Genomic DNA, 24,152 nt, shown 5'->3' with positions numbered 1-24,152 from the left:
TCACAAAACAAGGAAAAATGAATTTTTCTGATACGTGACCAAAATTTCAGGAGCATGAAGGGAAAGTCAGGAGGAATCACTGATGTACAATGCTTCTGGCCTTCAGATTGCTCATTTGGGTGCTCAGATATGACCAATGGTCCTAATAATATTAGCTATTATTAGGCAGCTATTTTAAAAAAAAAAAAGTTGTAGCTAACATATTACATTCTTGTGTAGGAGTGATTGGCTGATGCATTTCCTAAGTTGCTCTGGCAGTGCTAGATCTGCATCAGGCTCACCGTGAGCAATGGCTTTGGCAGGGCAAGAATCCAGCTTCTTCAATTGCCTGCTTTTCAGAAACTGGTTATTTTATGTTGTGCCTTTGAGGAGTGCCTCCTGCAGTAGCATTTCCCATCTTCGGGGGGGTCTGGGCATTGCTGTGAAGGCAATAATAACTCAATACTCTTTGCAGGCAGAAGACCACCAAGCACCCAGCCCTCCCTGCAGCCCCTCGGTCCCAGGCACGGGGAAGGGCCAGAGGTGGGGTGAGGCCAGAGGCCAAAGCTCTGGGGGACGGGGATTTCTGTTTTAGAAGCAGGGGAAGGTGCGCCCTGGCCCCAGGGAACGGAGGGGAACTGGGAGAAGGTGTGGGAAGGGAATGGTGTCTGCAAGCACCCTAAGTCACCATCGGCTTCCATCAGGAAGCACTTCTTTACTGACCGAGCACTAGCACAGGCTACCCAGAGAACCTGTGGAGTCTCCTCCTTGGAGACCTTCAGAAGCCGCCTGGACGTGGTCCTGGGCAGCCTGCTCTGGGTGTCCCTGCTTGGGCAGGGGTTGGAGCAGCTGGCCTCCAGAGGGCCCTGCCAGCTTCAGCCCCTCTGTGAGTCTCTGATCTATGTACGATGGATAACTTTTAAATTGCTGTGTGGATTTCACGACCAGGCCAAGCTTTAGTTGTCCCACCCCATGCCCCTGCTAGTGCTTGTGGAAGCCTGAGCAGGTATTTCTTGAGGCTTTCTGCACTTATCCTGGGGTGAAGGAGCCAGCTTCCACTCGGAAAAAGCTGCCGCACCATGCCTGGAAGGGAGGACATCAGTCGGGAGCTGCCTGACTGCAGATCCCACACCAAAGCCACCGCGTGTTCGTGCAGGGTTAGACGTCAGGGCAACGCTTCAGCTATCAGCTCTGGATGTCTACAGCAGATGGTTCTGGTAACTCCACAAGAGCTTTCTCCCTGCAAAACGACCACGTAGCTGAGACAGCTGAATAATTTGGCCCTGGTGTATTTATAATTAATTTATATTTCCTGTTGCCTCAGAGCCTTTTCCTCTGCGTTTAATCTGTTAATTAGAAGCAGGTAATCAAGGATATGTTGAAAGCATCTGCAGCAAGTGTTGCCCTCGCATTTCCTGCTTTGTCCACCCACTCACCAGCAGAAATCTGTCAGCAGAGATCCCGAAGCGTACCTTTCTAGGAACATCTCTCGCCTGTATAATGCAGTAGCAGTGTGGAGGTGCTGCCTCGTGCCACCACCATGATACCACGTTATTTCTACTCTTAACCTTTGTCCTGAAGGATATAAAGTGTTTCTGTCATGTTTTTTGTTTTACAGTAATGCCTTCTCCTCAGCGTTTCAGTGGAGAGAGCATCATCATTTGGAGTGACCTTGACATTACCATCTCTGTGCCGTGGTACATTGGGCTGATGTTCAGAACCCGGAAAGTCAATGGCATGTTAATGCAAGCAAACGCTGGAGCAGCATCCAAGATCAACATCCAGGTAGAAATGTAGCTTTTTTTGCTTGGAAGAGTATTAAGAAATTCTCCCCCATCCTCATCAGTGGATATGGACACATGAACTACACAGCTTCGTCCACCCAGCTAAATGTACATCAGTAAATACAAAAGATTTCTTCAGCATTCTACTTGTGATTGTTCTAAACTTCAAATTCTGTGGTTTAAGGTTTTCTAAACCAAGTTAGTAGTGTGCATTAATACAAATGAAAAGAACGTGTCTCTGTTGTCTTCCCCCTCTTCTCCCCCCAGTAAGGTAAGTTAGAAACCGAGTGTCTGAAATTATACAAGGAGTTATTGCAAGTGTTCTCTTTTTTATTGTATTCTTTTCCTTTGAGGTTTTCTGAGGAAATGCTTTTTATCTTGCCTTCTGTCCCACCAAATCTAAATATGTCGCAAAGAATAGACATGATTTTTTTCCCAACAGATACTGAACAACTATGTGCAGTTTGAAGTGTACAGTGGCCTGAGCCAGGTTGCTAGTTTGAAGATGACCCAAACACGAGTCAGTGATGGGGAATGGCATCATTTATTAATCGAGCTAAAGAGTGCTAAAGATGGAAAAGACATCAAGTACCTGGCCGTCATGTCCTTGGACTATGGGATGTACCAGGTACAGCAGCATTATAGCTTTGCCACTAAGCATTACAGAAATATTTTGTAAGGAGACTGTGGACAAATACTTATGCTCTGAGAGATGTTCTGCAGTGATTAGTGCCTAAAAAAGTTATATTAATTTATTAAACCTAATGATTATATATCTTGTGAACAAATGCAGGTGTCCAAGCTCCTCACTTCTTCAATATTTTTTTCCGTAATGTACAGTCAGCTACTGCTTGACTCCATCACTAGAGAAAGTAGCTGTCCGTGTTGCAGAGGATGATAGTGCTTCTTATCGACTGTCCTTTACCTCAACAGAGCACTGTGCAAATTGGAAATCAACTACCGGGACTGAAAATGAAAAGCATCATTGTGGGAGGTGTCTCTGGCGACCAGATCTCTGTTCAGCAGGGGTTTTATGGCTGTATGCAGGTATGAAATGAGAAGTATAGAGGCAAATGTTGATCTTCTGAGAAAACACCTATATGAAAATGCAGGTTTTTCTTTTTCATCCTTCCCCAAACATTTGTTTCCTTCATCAAAATACCTAAGAATCAAGAGTAAAGTCCACCCACTTTCCCAGGTACAAATCTGGTCTCACAGGACAACATCCATTTTCTTTTGCTTCTTTGATTTAATCAAAGGCTAGCATTTGAAAAACTCTGATTTTGGCTCATCAGGTGATGTTTCTGTAAAACGCATCCTCAAGGATTAATGGAAGTAGTGAAACACATAGTACTGTATCCAGAATGAGAACTCTAAGTTAAAAATGATTGTCTTCTGTCACCAGGGAGTAAGAATGGGAGAGACATCTACAAATATAGCCACGCTCAACATGAAACAGGCTATCAAGATCAATGTGAAGGAGGGCTGTGAAGTGGATAACCCCTGTGACTCCAACCCGTGTCCCCAGCACAGCTACTGCAGCGACGACTGGGACAGCTACTCCTGCGTGTGCGACCCAGGTAACCCACTGACCATCCCATGCACTCAGACAGGAGCTGGATCCCATCTCCCTGTGCTCATCAGAAGAGAAGCAGCAGCCGTGGCAGGATCCTTTGCAAGCACTTTGCAAGCCTCCTGCTGCTGGTGGTGGTGCTCATCTAGCGATTCTTCTCCTTCCAATCAGCATCCAATCTTTCTTTGTCCTACTGTACCACCCTTGCAACTACAGTCATGGGCTAAGGATCATTTGTTCTAGGAAATGTGTCAACCAAACAGAAAGACAGTTTCTGGTCCAAAGGGCTCTTTCTGTGCACTTCCCCTTTTCTTCTTTTCTTCTCTTTTCTTTTTCTTTCCCTTCTCTTTTCTTTTTCTTTTCTCCCTTTTTCTTTCCCAGCCTTTTCTGCTGTTGGATTTCAGTCTCACACCCTGCATCCTAATCGAGATACTTTGAATGTTTTCTCTGTTTTGGTGCATGTAGCCAGCACATGCTGTCAGCACCCTGCACAGTCACCTCCCGTACGTGCAGGGAGAGAATACAAAACTATTTGTAACACATGCCCTGAATATAAAACTGGGAACCAGAGACACAAGGGTGCCTCAAGCATGTTAACAGGCTGTCGAAAAGAACAGCCCACTATATTTTTTTGCTGAGAGGGAAAAGAGTACCTTCTTCTGACAGTATCTCAGGGAGAATCTACTGATTATTGAAGATGTGTTATTAGTGTATGAGCATAAAATAGATGGTCTTTTAGAGACATGCAAATCGTAAATTACAATGGTTGCTGTAATTTTATGACCTTGTCTCCCCAGGGTACTTTGGAAGAGACTGTGTTGATGTGTGTAACCTGAACCCATGTGAGCATGTCTCCACGTGTGTTCACAAACCTAGCTCATCCCATGGCTACACCTGCGAATGTGGACAGAGCTACTACGGGCAGTACTGCGAGAGCAAGTAGGAGAATTATTCTTTGGTTCCTTGATCCTCCCAGCTGCCTTTCCTCCTAAGGGAGCAGTCCATCACTTTCTTTTATGCTTCAGTTAGCTTTCCTGTTCTACTTCACGTGTTCATAGTAGATGGTATTTGCAGGCTCCCTGTCCTTCGGTGCTCCCGAGCTCTCTTCCCAGATACCAGACAAACTTCCGTACACTCAGGGGCCACTTCCCTTCATGAGCAGTTCGGGGGCTAGACCAATTGTGCTGCGTTACACAGCTTGGCCTCTAACCTGTACCTTTCGGTAGGCTTGGCCAGAGCTGGCTCTGAGCTTCCCCTCCAGCTGCCCCTACACACACAGATCAATGCACCCACTTAGGTGGCCTGGCCACATAAAATGGCTTTGAAGTTTGGGTCTGGACCCTGGGCTGGCAAAAATCCATGTCTTCTGGACAGCCTAGGAGGTCTATGCCCTGTTGCTGTGTGGTGGAAACGTGCAGATTCCCTCATCTGCAGCTTCCTGGTCTCAGATAAGCGTTCAGCAACCAGCCTTCCTCTATCCCCGAGATGGCACTGTGATTTGCTCTAATGTGAGCCATTCATGATGTGCAAATGAAGGGCATTTGTCTACACGTTTAGGAATAGCTCATGTGATGTTGTTTCCTTCCCTTTGAAAACTGCAAGCTTCTTCCTCTGCCTTTTGTTGTGTGGGCTTGCAAACACTGACATTGCTGTTGCCAGATTCGTCTTTCACTCCTCTGGATTAGCAACAAAGAGAAGTAGTCCCTTGTCATTATCTGCTGACTTCATGTCAAGTGCAGCATTGATTTTTTTTCTATATTATAAAGCATAGAAGTACAAGCCCAGCAATTACCATCAACAAAATGCAGTGTGGTCTTTGGAACAGACAGCGAGCAGCTTTTCTCCCTGTAGACAAACAGCAGGGAAGGGATTCATTTCTGCATTATTGCTGAGGGCAGCCTCGGCAGCATCATCCTTCAGGCTACTTCTTGATGCACTTCCAGCCATCAGGGTCCTTGATCGCTACCTCATCCCATCCCAGGGCATCCTTGCCAGCAGTGGCTGTGGGGCAAACCTGCTCGGAAGTTTATCCAGGAGAAAAAGAACCAGCAAAACCAAGGGTTATGTTTCAGCTTTTGGGTTGATGCCCGGCCTCTGGCTTGCTGTACCTGCTTTTTCCTGCTCCATGGGGCAGGAATGCATGGGGAGGGGACAGAACCAGACAGCAGCCCTCACGTAGGTGTAAAGCATTGAGGAAACACAGCCTGAGGTTGTGCTGGTGGCGACGGGTAAGTTAGGGACAGGGCATGGGCTGCTGGAGGGTTAGCACAGCCTGGCATGGGCTGTCCAGCCTGCCCCAGCCCGTGCTGACCCCAGCAGTGCCCAGCCACGGGGCTGGTGGGACCAGGGACCGCTTCCAGGAGGCAACGTGGGTGCTATCACCCTCTCCAAGAGGAATGAACATTTTATTTGCTCATATAGATATATACCCCTTACAAAGAGGAGCTGGTCCTGAAAACTTTTAGAGAAGTATTCCCACTAGGGTTTTGTAGAACTGATATTCTTTATCTTTTTTTTTTTTTGGAGTGAAAAAAAAATATATATATATAAAGTGTTGGCTGCTGCAGTGAGATACATTGCACCTTATAAGCTGATGGAGTTGAGTGCAGATTTGGCCCAAAGCTCTTTTTTCCCACCTTTTAAGAGGAATCTTGAAAGAACTTTCTCTGGATGTGATTTTCTTTTATAGGATTGACTTGCCTTGTCCCAGAGGCTGGTGGGGAAATCCTATCTGCGGTCCGTGTAATTGTGAGACTACTAAAGGGTTTGATCCTGATTGCAATAAGACCAATGGGGAATGCCACTGCAAGGTAAGCAAAAAGCAGCAGTCTGAAGTAAAAAAATTCTTTAGCTTAAAAAGTAACTACATCACTAATAACTGCAGCAACCCAGGCAAAGTATACAGAGCTGTGCTTTGTATGCTATATGTGCACACCATAGTTAATGTTTACCTAAAACATTTTGCTGGCACTGCCCTTCACCAAATCATACTGTGCAGCCCTTATCTTGTTTGCTTTTGTAAAGCAAAACGGAGAGAAGGAAAGCCTGGCTCTGATCTTTCTGAAGTGCAGCCTGATTTACTGGGGGAGATCAGGCCTGGGCGGAGAGGAATGCTGGTGGTGGTTTTTGTGTCACAAGCAAGTGATCTCCGTGCAGCAGCTTGGGCTGGATGGGTGAAGCTGTCATCTGCAGTAGGTCAGCAAAGACCTAGCAGCTTGGAAGAGACGAATAAAATGAGAGGTTGAACGCTTTCCTCAGGGACTGCTCTCTCAAGTCTTTTTGCAGACATATGGGGACAGAGTCGGGAAGGGAGGCGCCTCCCTCCTGGAGGTTTTACAATGGGCTTTTCACAATAGGTTTTACAATAGATTTGTATGACCTCAGAGGAGTCCTGCCTATTTGAACTGGCAGCAGCGAATCTGGCCCAGCACTTCTTTCCTAAATGCCAGCAGGACACACAGCAACTGTTGCGTTAAATCGAGTCAGTGGGGTGCCAGCACCATTGTCTCGTGTAATCGTGTAGCACCTCAGATCAAAAGCATTTGCAGATGTAATTTGAATACACGATCGTTGATTTCTCTCTGCCCTGTACATGTGACATAAATGGACAGTGCAAGAAGTTTTCTTACTGGGTGCTCCATGCTAGACAGGAGCCGAACTGCAAAGCAGAGAAAACTGCAGATCCTTCAAGAGTGGGTTCACTGGGCACAAGCAGCAAGTACATAATGAGAGATGTGGGCCCTGTGCCCCCACTGCAAACAGCGCCCTGTGCCCTGTGCCCCTGCAGCTCTGGGCAGCCCAGCAACCCCTGCTGTGCTCAGTCTGCCTAACACAGTAAGATAACTGTGGGTTAGCAGAAAGAATGGTCAAATGTTATGTTTTCTGTTAGTTGCAGTATCATTATTATCCTGTGCTCTGCTCAGTGAGCCTTTTTATGAAGCACGTGCTGCTAGACCAGGATTTCAGAAACACGAGCAAGTACTTATATTTGGGATATAAGTAAAATACTTCGTTGTCTTTCCTTTTCTGTTTCTCTAGGCAAATTACTACCGGCCACAGAGCAGCGACACCTGCTATCCCTGCGACTGCTTCCCCTCGGGCTCCCACACGCGCTCCTGCGACATGGAGACAGGGCAGTGTCCTTGCAAACCTGGAGTCATAGGGCGGCAGTGCAACCGCTGCGACAACCCCTTTGCCGAAGTCACCCTGAAGGGCTGTGAAGGTACGCCCCGCCCAGCAGCGCTGCTGATCAGCTGGGCTGGAGCAGCAGGATGGGAGCCGATGGCAGTGGGGAGATGTGGGGAGCACAGTGCTGGGTGTGCTGCTGCCTGCTGGGGTGTCTGCAAGGCCAGTGGGGTGGCTCTAGCAGGGCAATAGCCTAAATCTGCACCCCTTCTCCTAAATTTGTGCCGATATGACTCACAGGGGCTGGGAAAAAAGAAAAAAAATAACTCATATTTCTTTATTTCCATCAAGTGGAAATATAGCTAGCTTAGAGGGAAAAAGCAAAACACCCTAATCCCAATTTTGCAAGAAGCCTGACTTCATCTGCCAGTACAGAATAACGTGGCTGTGCCACAGCTGACGAGGTGGGTGAGAACCCTCACGTCCTGTGCCACACTCCAGATGCCTTTCTTCCACTGCCTTGCCTGTCCTGCCTGTCCTCTCACCCACCCACCCTCCACCTGTGATCAGCACAAAGCTGCTGCAGCAGTCATCTCACCGCAGCGTGTGGGTGAAATGACAGGGAAGTGTTTTCCCACAATAAAGGATCAGGCAGAGATATGCAGAACCAAGATGCAGAGCCCCATAATCACCCTGAGGTCTCCTCTGCCTGTACCTGTCCGACCGTGCTGCTGAACAAGGAGCAGGTGATGGGCTACAGCTTGGGAGGTGCTGCAAAGAGCAAGCATCCTGTTGGGGCTTGGGGATGGTTGGAAGGTCCTTTTGGCAGTCTGAAATACCTTCTAGTTGTTCCTCTGTGATTTTATCTTCTCAGAAAAATTGCATCATTTCTTCTTCTGCTTTCAGTAATTTATAATGGGTGTCCCAAAGCTTTCGAGGCTGGTATTTGGTGGCCACAGACCAAGTTTGGCCAGCCAGCTGCCGTGCCGTGTCCTAAGGGATCAGTGGGTAAGTTCCCTGGGTAAAACATTACCTGCTTTATCTACATGGGGGCAGGGGGGGAACAGCAAAAAATATGTACATAGGGAATGGTGTTAATTCGTTGAGTCTGGAGATTACAACATAGCTTATGCATGTCACAAGGGCAAAACTTTATCTAGCTGAAACTCAAGAACTGTTACAATACATTTGAAATATCCAAAATATAAATATAACGGTGCAGCAGGTAAACACATACAAAGAACAGAAATCCTGTATCCATATTTTCAGAAAAGCACAGTCCAATGTCCTGGCTACTGTTGTTCAAGCACTTCTTACCCAGGTAACTTTCAGTTTCTAGTGACTTACACATCATCTCCAGGAACACAGCTCCTCTGGGCAAAGATAAAATGATGAAAAATGTTTGCATGGTGATCATTTTATTGGCATTGTAGGCTAACAGTGCTAAGAGGTACAGCAGAGGTTGCATTTTTCTGCCAAATATCTTTTCTGCAAGCCATAATTCACATGCCTGAAAGACGTATTTTACCGAGCGTATGAGCTGTGTCATTTTGTCCTGTGAACGAATGGCAATCTGTTTTTTCATGCATGTTCCTGAAAACATTTATCTTACAGAAAACCAAAGCAGATTTTTGAAAACAACTGTTCACAATCTTTTCTGAAGGCTGTTCTGTCAGAAACAAAACTTCTGTCTAATTTCTAGACCTGGTAACTCTTACCTGCAGTGAGCACTCTTCAGGTTCAATGAATTACAAATGACTGTGTAACTTTTCCAGATATTACCAGGGCGGATGCAGGAGTTTAGAAGAGTCATGGTCACCCAAGTTCCACTTCTGAAGATTTTAGGATATATATATATATTTTTTTAAATTAGACAGTATTAGCATTGCTAAACACCTTTAAATTGAATTAAAATAAGTTTTCTCACTAAACGTGCACTGTTCTTGTGGTTGACTCTGATGTCTCTTCTAGCAAATACCAGGCAAGGATGCTCTTAGGAATTGCACGTTATAAGTGAATATAATTGCACGTTATAAGTGAATTTTACATTTTACAGTGAATTCAAAGAAAGTCAGCTTTATAATAATGAATATTCAACTAGGAACCTGGGTTTAATTGTATATTCATGGAAAAGAAATAATATAGTTAGATGTTGTTCTATCAGTTACAATTCTGTTATTTAGATATTAGTAATTATAGTGCTTAGACACATGCAATATGAATCCAAAGTTAACTAGAACAATGTTAGTTTTGAATTTGATAACTTGCAATTCATTGTGAAGGATTCACAGCCAAGAATCACCTTTTAAAATGATTTGACAAATAGTAAAAAATAGTAGGTTAAACAGCAAGCTCCTCACAAACCACTCACCAGTGGCAAAAGGAAATTATTTGTGTTGGCTGAAGTGTCTACTGCGCGCTGTGTGCGAAGGCACCAGCGTGTTCTGACATGAAAATAGCATTTATCAGGGCAGTCTTCCTATACAGGCTATTGCACAGAAATCTGAGCAGGGTTATGTTTTCGTAAATATTTAGGAAATGCACAGTCTTTCTCATGTTTGATATAAATAAATTGGTGAATTTGTTAGAGAACATCAGGGCAGCGCGGCTGAGAGTGGTTGGGTGGATCTGAAGCTTGTCTAACTTTTAACTTTTCTCAGGAGGGAATGCCAGTTTGGGAAGTGAAGTATGTGTGTATCACTAAGAAATTTGAAAGTAGAAATCTATGGAGATTTATCCAGAGCAATTCAGAACGTTATTTACTATTCATGCATTGTCTCCTTCAGGAAATGCAGTTCGCCACTGTAACATTGAGAAAGGCTGGCTGCCTCCCGAGCTTTTCAACTGTACCACCAACACTTTTGTGGATCTAAAAATCATGGTAAGCTGTGTTTTCTTGTGTTTAGTCCTCCAGAGTCTGATCAGCCTGTCAGGACCCAGCAGTGTTTGCATATAATGAACGCACCCGGAACACAATGAAATACAGTTTCTCCAGTCTAGTGAGGTCTGGAAGGGATATATTTATAGTTGCTCACCCCGTAACCATATTTTGAGGTGTGCACTGTAGCATTCAGTGACTATTGACACTGTAGTCCAAATCTCCATTTGATATGAATTGTCGTGTTGTCATTGACTTCATATGGACAGCGTTGATTTATATAGATGATAATCCAGCACAATGATCATTTTTTTCTGGTGATCCATTGTAATTTTTCCTTGAATTTAAAAAGACATTTCTTTATTTTCTTGTTTTACCTTGTCTCTAGTTGCTCACCTGTTGCTTAATTTTTCTTAGCACTAATAAACATGTTGTTAATATTTACACTCCATAAGACATCCTATAGTTTCTGCCTTTATTTTATAAATGATCATCAGTCAGACTCCAGTTTGAAGTCCCCAAACTCCATCCTTTGACCAAATCCTTGACCCTCTCATTTCCCATCTGGACCTTTGTGCTTTTCTGGCTCTTGAGTTACATTTTCCATTGAGCTGTCCTATCCACCCTTCCTCAAGACAAGCAGCGTTTGGATCAAATGACACTTTTGTGTCAAAGTTCCCTAAATGAAGAATGTCTTTGTAACTAGAGTGAAAAAAAAAAAAAAAAAGAAAAAAAAATCATTTTTTTTTCCTTCATTCTTGTTTCTGGTTCAGAACGAGAAGTTACACCGCAATGAGACCAAGCTGGATGGAGACAAAACCGTACGGATTGTTAGAGTGTTGCAGAATGCCACCAAATATACACACAGCTTGTACGGCAATGATGTGAGGACAGCTTACCAGATGATGATCCGGGTCCTAAAGTATGAGAGCCAGCAGCAAGGGTTTGACCTGGCGGCCACGAGGGATGTGGAATTCAATGAGGTAAGAGAGATAATATACACTGTGCTGAGCCTTTACAGTACCCCTGAAAAGTTTTGTGACAAGTGAAAATTGATAATTGAATTTGTCATTGACCAAGAAGGAGTGAATGTTACGTAATTGCTCTGACCTGTCTCACAAATGAGTTGGTCTTCTCAGTTTAGAGTGGGAAGTTGGTTATGCATGTGTGTGCACACGTGCACAGAATATATATGTCATAGAAAGCACTGTTACAATAAAAATCATCATACTAACATCCAAAAGTAAAATTCCTCAAATTAAAAAATAATCAACTTGATGTACTATTCCTGGATATTCCTGGTTTTGTCTATTATATTCAATTTTGTTGGAAAACCTGTCTAATTTGATCATTTTCATTTAAATATGTAGTGAAATCTGAGCCAGCTACTGACTCTGAAGGTTTTTTACAATTCAACTTTGGAAACACTTGAATCATGTCTGTTAAGCAGTTGGTACACTGAAAGAGACTTCACGCTATATTGAAATTTTAAGTGATACGGGCACTTGGAAATATTGGAAATACATGCCAGAGGGCTTCTGCTAGTCAGTACATTCATGAAAGGCCCAGTTTTTACCAAAGTCCTGACGAGGGGTAGAGAACAAGCTGTAGAACCGTCTTTGACAGGGGGAAAGTGTAGTTGTGGTGGAAAAATGTCAGACTTGGAGGAAGTTGTGTTTTTTCTGTGACCAGGTGGGATGATCTGTGCTCAGCCTGGCGGAGCTCCCCTCACTCCCGCATGCACTACGGGGTATTGCTGCCCGTGCTCCAAAGATCCCAGCCGTGGCACAACACAGAGCCCAAGCTGGAATTGTGCCAGCATAGGGATGCTGGAGCAACCCTCCTTGGGCTAAGACCAGCCTTCGTGCAGGCCAGAGCTGGGCTGGCTCCCTCCAAAGGCGTGCTACACCTAGCTCACCACTCCAGGGGCTCCAGTGGGACCAGCCAGCTCAGGCAGGTGTTAGGGTGAACTCGGAGACCTTGTGCAGAACCAAGCTGCACCAGGAAGTCAGGGAGCTGCACCACCTCCCCGTGAGGTGGGAGTAGACGGGAGCGTGGCTGAGAAAATTCCTCAGTGTCTTGGGCTGTGCAGTCAACAGACAATGAAGAACTTTGAATACATTTAACATTTTAGATAAACCAAGTTTAAAGAGATTCCATGTTTTCTTCCATAAGGAGACCGTTTGCTGACAAGCTGTTGACTCTGGGGTGAATGAACTCCCCTATTCAGATCTTGGGAAGGAACTGAGTTTTTAACGTGTTTTCTTAAGTAAAAATAAGAACAAAAATAAAAAGTAGTCTGCTTTAATTTATTATTCTCTGCACTTGGCACTAAAATGCATACGGATGATGTTTTCAAAAACTCCCTAAATATTTTTAGGGCAGGTCAAGAATTTGAAAACTAATCAGTAATGCTCATGAGAAAAAGGAGGTTACATCCTAGGCTGAGGGAGCACAAGGGGAGGAGGAATTTTTTTTTTTTTAAATAGTCTTTGGGAGAAGCCTGAAAAATATAACAGATCCAAAAAACATAAATAACATGCACAGGTGGTGAGGAGGCCTGGTACCAAGTACAGCATGTGTCTTCTGCTACAGTGCGTTCTTGGGGAGCCATGTAGTGCTTCTCATCGTAGATGAGAAGTCTCTTTTATCCCAAATACAAGCTTGCAACTTCAGGGAATACTTAGGGAGTACAGCACCTTCCCTGTCTGCTTCTAAATGAAGGGTTTTGTGGATCCAGATACTTCCCTCTGCTACCGTAGAGCTTGAGATGATTAATTCTGTCATCATTTATTACAATTTTACCTTAGTTAGGAATTAGGTTTTGACACAACAATGTAGTCCGTATGTACACCAAGATTAAACACTGCTCCTTTCCCATTTAAACCCTGTACCTTTCCCATTTAAGCCATTTAACACTGTTTTGGGGGTTCTTGTTGTCTTGTTCTTCCATTCTTCTTTAGGGTTCCTTTGAATATTCTCATAACAAAGAGCAGAAGCAGCAGGTCCTTATCTAGGACCTCCTTTTTAACTGTGTTTGTAAGAAACATAAACATGGGGGAGAAACATAAATAAGGAGGGAGAAGAACATAATTTAAGTTTTCTTATGTGTATATGCAAGTTAATATTTGTTTTTGTTATTCTTCATGCAAAATGACATAATTATCAAAGAATCAATACGCTCAATAAATTAGAGAGAAGAAAAAAAAAAAAAGAAGAGAAAGCAGTACTTCTATCTACAGGGTGGTTTTTTTTTGTTTGTTTGTTTTAACATCACTTTATTTTGAGTTCCCTAAGTGAGTTCTGTAGTGTACATCCCAAGCACTCTGCTTTTCTTGTCTCTGATCTCTCTGAGACAAAGCAAATTGGAACAACCTAGAACACAGGTGGTTCTGTATAAATATCAGGCAGCACTTCTGTGCTGTGAGGGTCACTGAGCATAGCACAGGCTGCCTGGAGAGGCTGTGGGGTCTCCTCCTTGGAGATCTTCAAAAGTCGCCTGGATGTGGTCAAGAGCAGGCCAAGCTGTGATTCTGTGAAATATGGTTAGATTTTCCTTCTGCATTTCTTGATAGGTTTCCTGTCTTAAGGGGAGAGAGGGAGATAGACAGTCAACTTATAGCATCCAATTTTGTCTTACTTTGATCATGAAAAGTTGGAAGGGATTTCCTTTATGTAGAAAAAACAACAAAACCCCTCAGTGTGAGTAACTGGTATATATTTTCATAAGGCTGCAGAAAAACGTGCCTACATTAAAATATTTCATTATACACTCACCTGAGGCAGTAATGCCAATCATTTTCAACATTCCTTACTCAGAATCCAGTGCTTTGTTTGCCTCATAATTTACGTTCGTCCTTTGCTTCTCAGAATATTATCAAAGTGGGTAGTGCCCTATTGGATCCCAGCAATAAGGAGCAGTGGGAGCACATTCAGCGAACAGAGGGTGGCACAGCTCACCTGCTAAGACACTACGAGGATTATTTCAACAACGTGGCCCAGAACATGAAGAAAACCTACATGAGACCTTTTGTCATCGTTGCCACTAACATGAGTAAGTATCTGTGTTGAAAACTGCTGTTTCACATTAGAGCTTTAAAAGTGTTCTAGACAGAAGTACTAACTATTTTTAATAGTACCCACTGAGAAACAAAAACTGAACTTTCTGATCTAGTAAGCACATTCATTTCACGTCGATTGAGCCTCGATCCATACCTCTCAGTTGCCATGGGTGCTTCCTAGGAGATATCTGATCTGCTTTCCATTTGGGCTGTGTCACTACTATGCCTGGCACAATGGTTTCCAGATGATAGGATGGACAAAGTTTGGAAGTAAAGGTGATGTCTTTTGAGACCACCTACTACATACAGTTGAATGTACTTGGTCATGTGTTTGAAAGAATCACCCCACCACCTCCTGAAGAATTACTACTCTGCAAAACAAACAAACAAACGAAAATCTGCTATTGATCATATACCTCTGATTTTCGTATACATTGCTAACCCGGAAGCTATCCAGAAACTCACGTTCTGTAGAAGTTCCTGTGCTGAAAGGTATTTTCTCAGAATCATCCATCCGAGCCTTCAAACACACCTCCCAGCCTTGCAAAACCCATCACCAGAGCAAAATCCTTGGGGTCCAATAAATCCTTAATGGGTCTCAACTGAGAAGTAAACATCAGACATACCAAGACTCTTTCCCTACCTATCACAGTAAATGCCTCCCCTAAAAGCAGTACCTGCGCTTTCAGGGCTGTAACGTACTTCACAGATGTCCCCACAGTACGTGTGCAAGTGAAACACAGCAACCATAGCCTGGTCCGCCTCTTTCCCCTTTCTCCCATTCCCTCTCTATTTCATTTTCCCCCCAGACACCAACAGTCTGAGCTGGTCAGATGTTGGTGACAGCTCTGCTCTGAGTGAGAGGATAGGCTGGGCTGGATGACCTTCAGAGATCGCTCCCAAGCAGCATTTCTATGGCTCTGCAATTCTGTTTTTCTTTCACAGGTGGTCTGAATTATTATCAACCTGAACTTATGTTTTCAGACCTGAAGAAAGACCAAAAGCATGCCTAATTTTCCCAACTACAGCAGTTGGTTTAGGAAGTGAATTCACTTTTGCCTACAAACCTTGACTTGAAAGCTTCATGTCCACACATGGGCAGAGCTCAGCATGGAAGTCAGCATATCCCAGCTTTCAGAGAAAAGCAAAGGCATGAGGCAGTCAAACTACAAAGTTTATAAAGTCCTGCATCGACTCCAGGGGAGAAGAATTGTTGTTGAACTGAGCCAAACTGAAATACTTTGATTCTCTTTGATAAACCAAAGCAAAAGATTTCCTTTTCATTTAGGAATATCAGAATCAAAACGGTTTTATCTTCACATTCAGAAAAACATGTGTTCAGTGTTTTAACTGAACTGAGATGAAAACAAAACCCAGAATTTCTTGCAGGTTGTAAACCCTGATTTTTTTGACCAGCTCTTCCTGTGTAAAAAGTCATAAGCTTGGGAGGGATGAGGCAACCCTGCACTGAAAGGGTTCTGTTTTCATTTGAACAGTTTTTCCAGGTGAACATGGTGTTAATGGAGTTTCCTAATGGCTCATCTGGGAGTTATTTAGAGACTAGGAAAGGAATGGGAATTTGCAGATCTTAACTTGGATATTTCTTCATATAGGAACTTGCTATGGATCACAGCTTTTGGTGTAGGGTTACCCCCAGGACTTCCAGCTTCTCACTTTTATTATAACATCTAAATTGGCACTCAGTGACTTTTCATAAATGGGAAAGTTCAAGCTAACTCAGCTGCATTTAAATATTTTGGCAGTTAGACAACAGCCAGAGCTGATGAGGTGAGCCAGAGAATAACTGTTAGCATAGAGGAAAGGGAACTGGAGGACTAAGGAGTATTCGCAGGTAAAATCCAGGCTGTTTTCTTTAAACTGCAAAATCAGATAAGCAGATGTAGAAAAAATATATTTCTGAAGCAGCAGATTTGGCCTTCCTGCAGAAGCAAGTCTGATATTGGAACATACCATTTTTATTTCCAATGTTTGCAGTACTGTTTTCCTAGTATGAAATACTGGGCTGCAAATGCCTTTCCTTTGCCTACACAATCCATGTAAATTAGTGATTTTATAAATTTATCGATGGTGAAACACAAACTTTTAGTTGTCATTCAAAGTATTAATTGAGAGAGATTAGATTTGACTTTATTTTCTGGGGTTTAAATCCCTTCTCTGTGTTGTGCAGATATTTTACCCTTTTTCCGTTTTGTTGCGATATTACATTTGAAAGAATTAAAGTTAGTTTTATGTCAAACTTTTTTTTTTCTTCAGTTATTGCTGTTGACATCTTTGACAAGTCTAATTTTACGGGAGCTAGAATACCACGATTTCATGAGATTAAGGAAGATTATCCGAAAGATCTGGAATCATCTGTTATCTTCCCAGATACGCTGTTCAGACCTTCAGACAGGAAAGGTAAAATCCTTCTGCTGACATTCGGGTGGCAATTTTGACTAGCTCCCAAGGACACGCGATTGATCCTTGTGGCACTGGGGTGAGAGCGGCGCGATCGCCTGCACAAGCGAACATTATTTAGGGATGGAGCAGCTGTGCATACCTCTGAGGCATTTTGCCTGCTGGCGGCGAGGGGAGCGCGGGGGGCTGCGTAACTGGCTGTACTTGTCTGTCGGGTCCCGCTGGCGGCCCCTCGAACCGCCGTGTCGAGGCAAGAGAAATGCGCTGCCTCCGTTCCCACCAAGATGTTCCCCCCGCGGCCACCTTCCCTGGTCCCTGCAGAGATGGAGGGAGGGGGCGTGGGAGGTGGAGGATTCCCAGCTGGGAGCAGAGCTGCACCATTGCGGCCTGAAAGCAAATAAAAAGGTCCTGAGTAGGGCAGGGAGACGGGTGGCACATCATGGAGTCCATGGGGAGGTACCTGCCATGTCTCTGAAGTACCTGGAGATGGTTGAGAGGAAACCACAGCATCTTGGACAAGGGACATGAGAGAGTAATTCTGCAGTACCATGTTTGAATATCCTTGGAATAGGGAAATAACAATATTTTTGCAAATAACGCACAATAATGAGTAAACTTGTACATCTGTATGTCTTCTTCCTCAGAAATGAGGCACCTGCTTGCTATCCTTTCTGTAAGGAAAAAAGGAATGTGAATTTTAAGAGATTCTTGCCAAATTTGAATGCTTATTATATGAAAGAATTAGCACACAGCAATCCTGTGTGACCTGTTGTATTTGTAACTATTGTTAGTTCTGTCATAAATACATGCAATATAATGACATGGATATTGTTTCAATGTTCTCCCTAAATCATGCACAGATTATTTATGTACTTACGGATCTTCTAGCTTAGAAATGGCTTATTTTGTAGTTAGGCAAAGTGATTACTCACGGTTCAATGGCTATTTGATTTAGTTTTATAACCATGAAATGTGTTAAAATTTTATTAAAAATATAGAATGTGACATTAGGAGCATGCCTAGTGCTGTAAACTTAGTGTTATGGCAATAGAAATATTTCTGAATCTTTGCAAAGCAAAATTACCAGTTTAAGTGGTAGCTTTGATGTTGTGTGGAAGGAGTTTAATATTTGTGTTAATTCCATAGCAGTACCTACGATGAAGCCTTCAAATCAAAAATTATCCTCCAAGGTGAACAGTGATGCACTAAGCCCTGAGAACACATTTGCAAAGAGAAGGAAGCGACACCCAGATGACTCAAGCCATCATACTGTTGCCATGGTCATAATATACCGGTCCCTAGGACATCTCCTGCCAGAAAACTATGATCCCGACCGAAGGAGCTTGAGGTGAGCTTTAAACCTGTTTGTGAATTGTGCAGGCCCTTTCCACTTGCTCTGAGTGTGCAGGGGAGTCAGAGCTGCTTTTATGTCAACCAAATGTCATCTGTGCTGCAGCTGTCCCTGCAGTGCTGTCTCTTGTCCTCCTCTAGCACCTTGTGGGAGCCTAACTGCAACAGTAGTGCCAACAGGCCTTGGAAACACAGCTATGTGGAAGGCTGATGGTACAACTACTTCACTTTCTAAGTTGAAGCGACTAGAAATCTTTTATTTGCAGGACCTACCAAATCTGTTCTTTGCATCTTACTTAACGTTTAGCTCATTTTTGTGATTTTTCTCCTTCTGCAGATTACCAAACCGCCCTATTATCAATACACCCGTAGTGAGCACCGCCATTCACAGTGACAGGGAGCTTCCTCCCAACCTGGTGGAAAAGCCCATCATAGTGGAGTATGCCATGCTGGAAACGGAGGAGAGAACGAAGCCTGTCTGTGTCTTCTGGAATCACTCCATCACGTATGTCTCTGCTTTCTCTAAGGCTGTACAAGGCAACTGTCTCAGTAGCAGAGAAGTCCTGGCTAGGAGGATAATTCTGGAGGAAAACCTTTTTCACGTAGTTTATTCAACTGGCAACTACTTCCTGGTGGAATGGAGCCAAGTACTCCCTTCCCATCAACCTGAGAAAAATAACAATGATCATCGTAACTCTTCAAACAAATGGCTAGCCGTGTGGTTTCTAACAGATGTAGTGCCATCATGTCTTTCTAGGTTTTGTTTTCACCCAGCAATAATAAATCTCACAATCTTCATGTGTTTGCTCACTCTTTTTGCCCACAGATGTATACCTAGCTTCAGTGTAGTCTAGCTCCAGTGCCTGGATTCATGACTCAACTGAGGTCCTTAAGTCAGGACTCATGCCCTCTTCTTAGGAGGGCATCTCCAGAAAATGATTCAGTTCATATATGGACAACATCTTCTCCTGTCACACCCTAGTGACTATGGATGGAGTGCAAGGCAAACAGGCACCCACCCTTGATGCCTCAGCCAGGGCCAGTGCAAGAAATATTAAAACAAACAAACAAGTCTTCATGTTGGTAAAAAGGACTAAGGTTTTGCAGATAAAATGATAAGATTAAAGGATATAAATCTCAAAGATCATTTTTGAATCAAAAGTCAACCCAAAGAAAGTGGCACTGATAAGCAACTTACCTTTCCTTCCATCAACCATTATGTATTTGTTTTATTATCTTAGTGAAAACTGGAGGGAAAGAAAATACCTTCTTTGGGACCTTAGACCTCTTGCTGTTGTTAGGAGGCAGTCTTGATACAGGACAGTGAGCATAAGCAGAGGGTGTTTGACTCTAGGAGGGAAGTGTGAGCGAGAAGATGAAATATTCATTTAGGTCTCTTGTATTCAGTAAAGTTAAAAATACAGACATGCAGTTCTTGAAGATCTACAAAATGTGAAGAATTATATATTCTCATGAGTGTTTTGTTGAGTTTATGGGATTGTGGAGTATCTCCTGTTGGAGATATTTCAGGAGTGTGGATAAAACAAAAGAAAATGTGTTCAGAGGTAGCTACATGTTCTGCAAGTAAAGATTTAATAATATTTTAAGTATTACATATATAACCATAAAACCTTATATATAGCGAGAAGATGATATTATCAGCCCATGGTAAGAGGAATAGCTGTTACTGACTTCCTAATGACCCCAAAACTCTGGTAAACCTATGGAAAAATCCATTAAAAGGCAATATCCTGTGCTGGAAATAAAAGAGCACACTAGGCTAGGAAATGTTTGCCTCCTAGTCAAACGCTTAAGAAGATTATATCATTAAAAGGATTGAAGAGGCAACAAAAATCTATTATCTTAGCAATAATAAACTACTCCACTTGCCTGCATGTAACGTAGTCTGAGATGGTATCAGGACAAAGGTTAGATAAGCAATTTCTTGATGTGCTATTTGCTTGTAGGTATAGATGATTCTGCCAATTATGAGGGAATGGCAAGTCCTTTTTCATAAATTTTTAAACATCGTATAGGCTTGAAGAACTCATTAACTCAAACATGATTCATCCATTTGCTATTTGCTGGCAACTTCAGTGGCATTGTTGTCTGTGTTACGTTTTCGTACAGCCACAATTATAAAGCAGCTTTTAAACATAATAAAAGAGTTTGTTTTTTTTTTTCAAGTGAGTACTTTTCAAGAGAAAGTGATATTAAAGCTGTTTTACAAATGTTTTATTCCTGAATGGAGAAGATCACCTGTGATATCTCTGAAAAACTCATTCAGTAACTACAAAATTGTTTTTATTACTCATTAACCTCAGAATAGAATAATTAACATTGATACAAAATCATTTCTGCCATCAATGGAGTTAAACGAGGCTGAACAGGGAAGAATTTTTAAGGGAGCAGTTCCTCCATTATGTTAATACAAGAGATTTCCTGGTATAAAATATTATTTACTGTTTTTAACTTCTTCTTGTCTACGTTCTAGAGGAACATCATGACAGAATCATATTTCTGCAGAAATGTATTTCACATAAGAGCTTTACAAGCAGTGTCCAAGTCTAGGGAAATAGAGATGACTGAAAAATATGTCTCTCTGTGTTTTGGGTATTTTTTACCTCATAGAGCTGTCAGCACTCTGTTATGGTCAGTTTGCTCTGTGCGGTCACTTCCACATCTTGCTTGTGTGGTCGCTGACACAGAAGTGAAATTTTTTAAAAATTATTTTAAACTGAAACCAAAAGGTTACAAAAACACAAATGCTGGCAGGCAAAGTCAGGTGTCACATCAGAAAATACATCAACTCAAGGCTTTTTAAGTTGATGACATTTTCAGGCAGGTGACAGCTATAAATATTTCTGTCTTGGTACTTACGTGCCTCTCTGGTAGTGGAGCAAGAACTGTCTTGGAGAGTAATCGCAGCAGGAGGTAAGATTGAGATCAGAGGATGGCTCCCAGAAATGCCTTTTTTCCCCACAGGATTGGCGGAACAGGTGCCTGGTCCTCCCGAGGATGCGAGCTGTTTTCCAGAAACCGGAGCCATATTGCGTGCCAGTGCAGCCACCTGACCAGCTTTGCCGTCCTGATGGACATTTCAAAACGAGAGGTGGGTGATCCCAGCGTGATTTTCAAGGGCTTTGGTCTTCAAGGGCTTATTAGGTACATCTAGCATTACAATGGCACGAACAAGGACATAAACACCATAAGGTTTTCAAAATGTTGAGTGACTCAAGAGATGGCATAAGCCACTCCTCTTGGTCCTGAAGCTGATCTGTACATTGACTCAGTAGTAATGAAAACACGTAGAGCTGATTGGAGGAAAAGAAAGGAAAAACTCACAGAGGCCCTGTCAATCTGTCTACCTGCAGAATGGGGAGGTGCTTCCTCTGAAGATTGTCACTTACACAACCGTTTCCATCTCGCTGGTGGCTTTGCTGATCACCTTCATCCTGCTGGTCCTGATCCGCACGCTGCGGTCCAACTTGCACAGCATCCACAAAAACCTGGTGGCTGCCCTTTTCTTCTCTGAGCTCGTCTTTCTCATTGGAATCAACCAGACTGATAACCCGGTAAGAGTTACTTCATCCTTTTTGCTAGAGTGGTTGTCAAGCTTTAAATCAGGGGCTCATATTGTGACTTTTACCTGCTCCCACCTGTTTCACTTTCTCTTCTTTTTTACTTCTGCTTGGCCCAAACAGTCTTTTGAAAAACATCACAGTTTGAGTATCTTCTTTTTTATTTCGCATGATGAATAGCAATGCCAGGCTATAGATGTATGTGCTATTTTCAGAGGAAAAAAATGCGAGTAGCCTTGTTGAAGATTTATCGCAGGAAATGAACCCTAAATATCAATTTCTTCCTTCCTTTCCATCAGAATGCTTTCTGTCTTGCTTTGTCTGTCCAGTAGAAGGCTCTCCAGTTTCTCCTGCAGCAGGTACCCCAAAAGCCCAAACAGCTCCTGGTGTTGGCACCCGGTAGGTTGTCAGTGAGGCACTGCTGTGCAGGTGTTTGTATGCATGTCGCACACCCACCATGGCCATGCTGGAGAAGCCACTTGCCAGGCGTGGGACATCTCGCTACATCCAAGAATCAGTAGGAAACCTGTCACCTTGTTTTGTGCTTTCCAGCCACAGTGACCGTTGGTTTCAGCTCATCGTATCTTTTGCCAAAGCTTAGTGCAGACACCTCCGGCATTGTGCATGCCAAGAAACACAAGCTATGAATGAACTGAATATGAGATTATATAGCACACGTGAAGTGTGTTCTGTACCTAGGACCTCATTGCTGTCTTAGCTATGTAATGTTATATGTAGTATTGCTCTTAATTCTTAGTAGCACACATCTCAAAACTCACAGTTGCCATGCAGATAGGTAGGAGACAAGCAGGCAAGGGTTCCAGAACTTCCAAGCTTCTCAGGCTCCTTTACCAAACAGTCAGCAGACATATAGGGGATGAGATGCAAGAAAGAGCATGTGAAATTATACAAGTGTGTCTTTAACAGATATGAAGAATATTCAAAATGTTAGCATAGGGATTGTCTGAACACCCTACAGAAAATGTATCTTCTAGAAATCCTTTCCTGTACATGTTTTAATTTAAATCTTGAAGGGGAAGTACAATCTTAAGATGAAAACACACACAAAAAATAACTGAACCATACTGATTCCACATTTTCCAAGCAACAGAAATGGGAGAAAATGCCTACATTCCATGAGTTTTGATACTGTTACGGTAATGACACCATTATGCCTAAACAAGTAGCCTCACTTTCTATATAACCTAAGCCTAAAATATCACCCTGGATTCTAATATTCATGTATGCAGTAACATACATTTTAGAAAGTATCTTGACTTAGGGATTTGATGTGATGGCAGAGTTCCTTACCTCTGTTAGTTTAAGGTGCCAGAGTGTCTCATCCCAGTTAAAGATTCTGTCAGATTTTGTCTAATTTCAGCTTCCAATACCTGGATGCTGTCAAGACCTTTTCATAATAAATTTGAAAGACCTCTGTTATAAAAACTGTCTTCCCAAGAAGCCTCTAATCAACAGTATTTCATTTGGAAAACTAAGTAAAATTGAGCTGCTTAATTTCTTTAGTTTCTAAGACTCACATTACTCTAATGCGTTTTTTTCTGGGCTTTCTTCCTCCACTTTACCTTTTGGAAAATTCTCAGCGCTAAACTGGACAAAACTTTTCAGCTCACGGAGCTGCTTTCAGTCCCGTATTCGGATATTTACCTGCACCAGGAACTCCAGTCCCTTAGCTGCTATTACAGTGAGGTTTTTTGCAGTGACCTGGCCCTTGGGATATGGTCTCATATCGTGTATGACCTGCATTGTCTTTGTTTCATAATATATGAGTTTGGATCTTAAAATAACTGTTGCTCAAACGATCTCACCTTGCCAATTGATCCACAGCACTCTGTGTAACTTGACCTTTCCCATGCCTTCTTGAGCACAACACCCATTTTTCACTGCCTTTCACTACAGGAAGTTAATATGCTTTCTGTTCTTTGACATGAATACCATGGAGCAGGGGGACAAGCCCACATCCCTGAAGCATCTTACCAAAATCAGGTAGTAAGTGATGGCTCCTCATTTCCAGATTCCTTTTCTAATAGCACGAAGTACCAAGCAAGTGGTTATGAGCAGTAAAACGGTTCACTTCAGCAGTACCACAACCACTGATGGTTGTACTTTGTGAGGGTGCTCTCTTCTGCTCCCTCCCATTTTCATGCTTCAGGGCTCCTGGTGCAATCCTGTCCTATGTTGTTACCAGGACTCAGTGAAATGCCCCAAACCCTTAACCCACTTACAAAGCTCTTTTAAGTTGCAGAATACGTTTCATAGAGCAGAAAGCCACTCTTTACAGCCTAGCTAGTCAATTTGAGAAGTTAGGAGGGCCATAAACCATGTCTACTTGAGACAATTATTCATCTGTCTGTATGGAATGAGAGTTGTCTAACGAGTCATGCA

The 24,152-nt window shown here is 42.9% G+C and overlaps 1 protein-coding gene across 1 annotated transcript in view; it reads left to right on the top strand.

Moving 5' to 3' along the window:
• CELSR1 (cadherin EGF LAG seven-pass G-type receptor 1) overlaps positions 1-24,152 on the top strand; it is a 165,826-nt gene that overhangs the window by 120,348 nt on the left and 21,326 nt on the right. Inside the window, 16 exon segments of the mRNA XM_040544703.1 lie at positions 1,598-1,764; positions 2,206-2,391; positions 2,697-2,810; positions 3,169-3,343; positions 4,134-4,275; positions 6,026-6,146; positions 7,375-7,558; positions 8,368-8,469; positions 10,248-10,342; positions 11,113-11,322; positions 14,210-14,393; positions 16,675-16,818; positions 17,965-18,166; positions 18,506-18,673; positions 21,154-21,280; positions 21,543-21,743. Coding sequence (XP_040400637.1) covers positions 1,598-1,764; positions 2,206-2,391; positions 2,697-2,810; positions 3,169-3,343; positions 4,134-4,275; positions 6,026-6,146; positions 7,375-7,558; positions 8,368-8,469; positions 10,248-10,342; positions 11,113-11,322; positions 14,210-14,393; positions 16,675-16,818; positions 17,965-18,166; positions 18,506-18,673; positions 21,154-21,280; positions 21,543-21,743 — 2,522 coding nt within the window.

The sequence above is a fragment of the Cygnus olor genome, chromosome 1, assembly GCF_009769625.2.
Source record: "Cygnus olor isolate bCygOlo1 chromosome 1, bCygOlo1.pri.v2, whole genome shotgun sequence".
In the NCBI taxonomy this organism is placed as follows: Eukaryota; Metazoa; Chordata; class Aves; order Anseriformes; family Anatidae; genus Cygnus; species Cygnus olor.
This window is presented reverse-complemented; position numbering and strand designations above follow the sequence as displayed.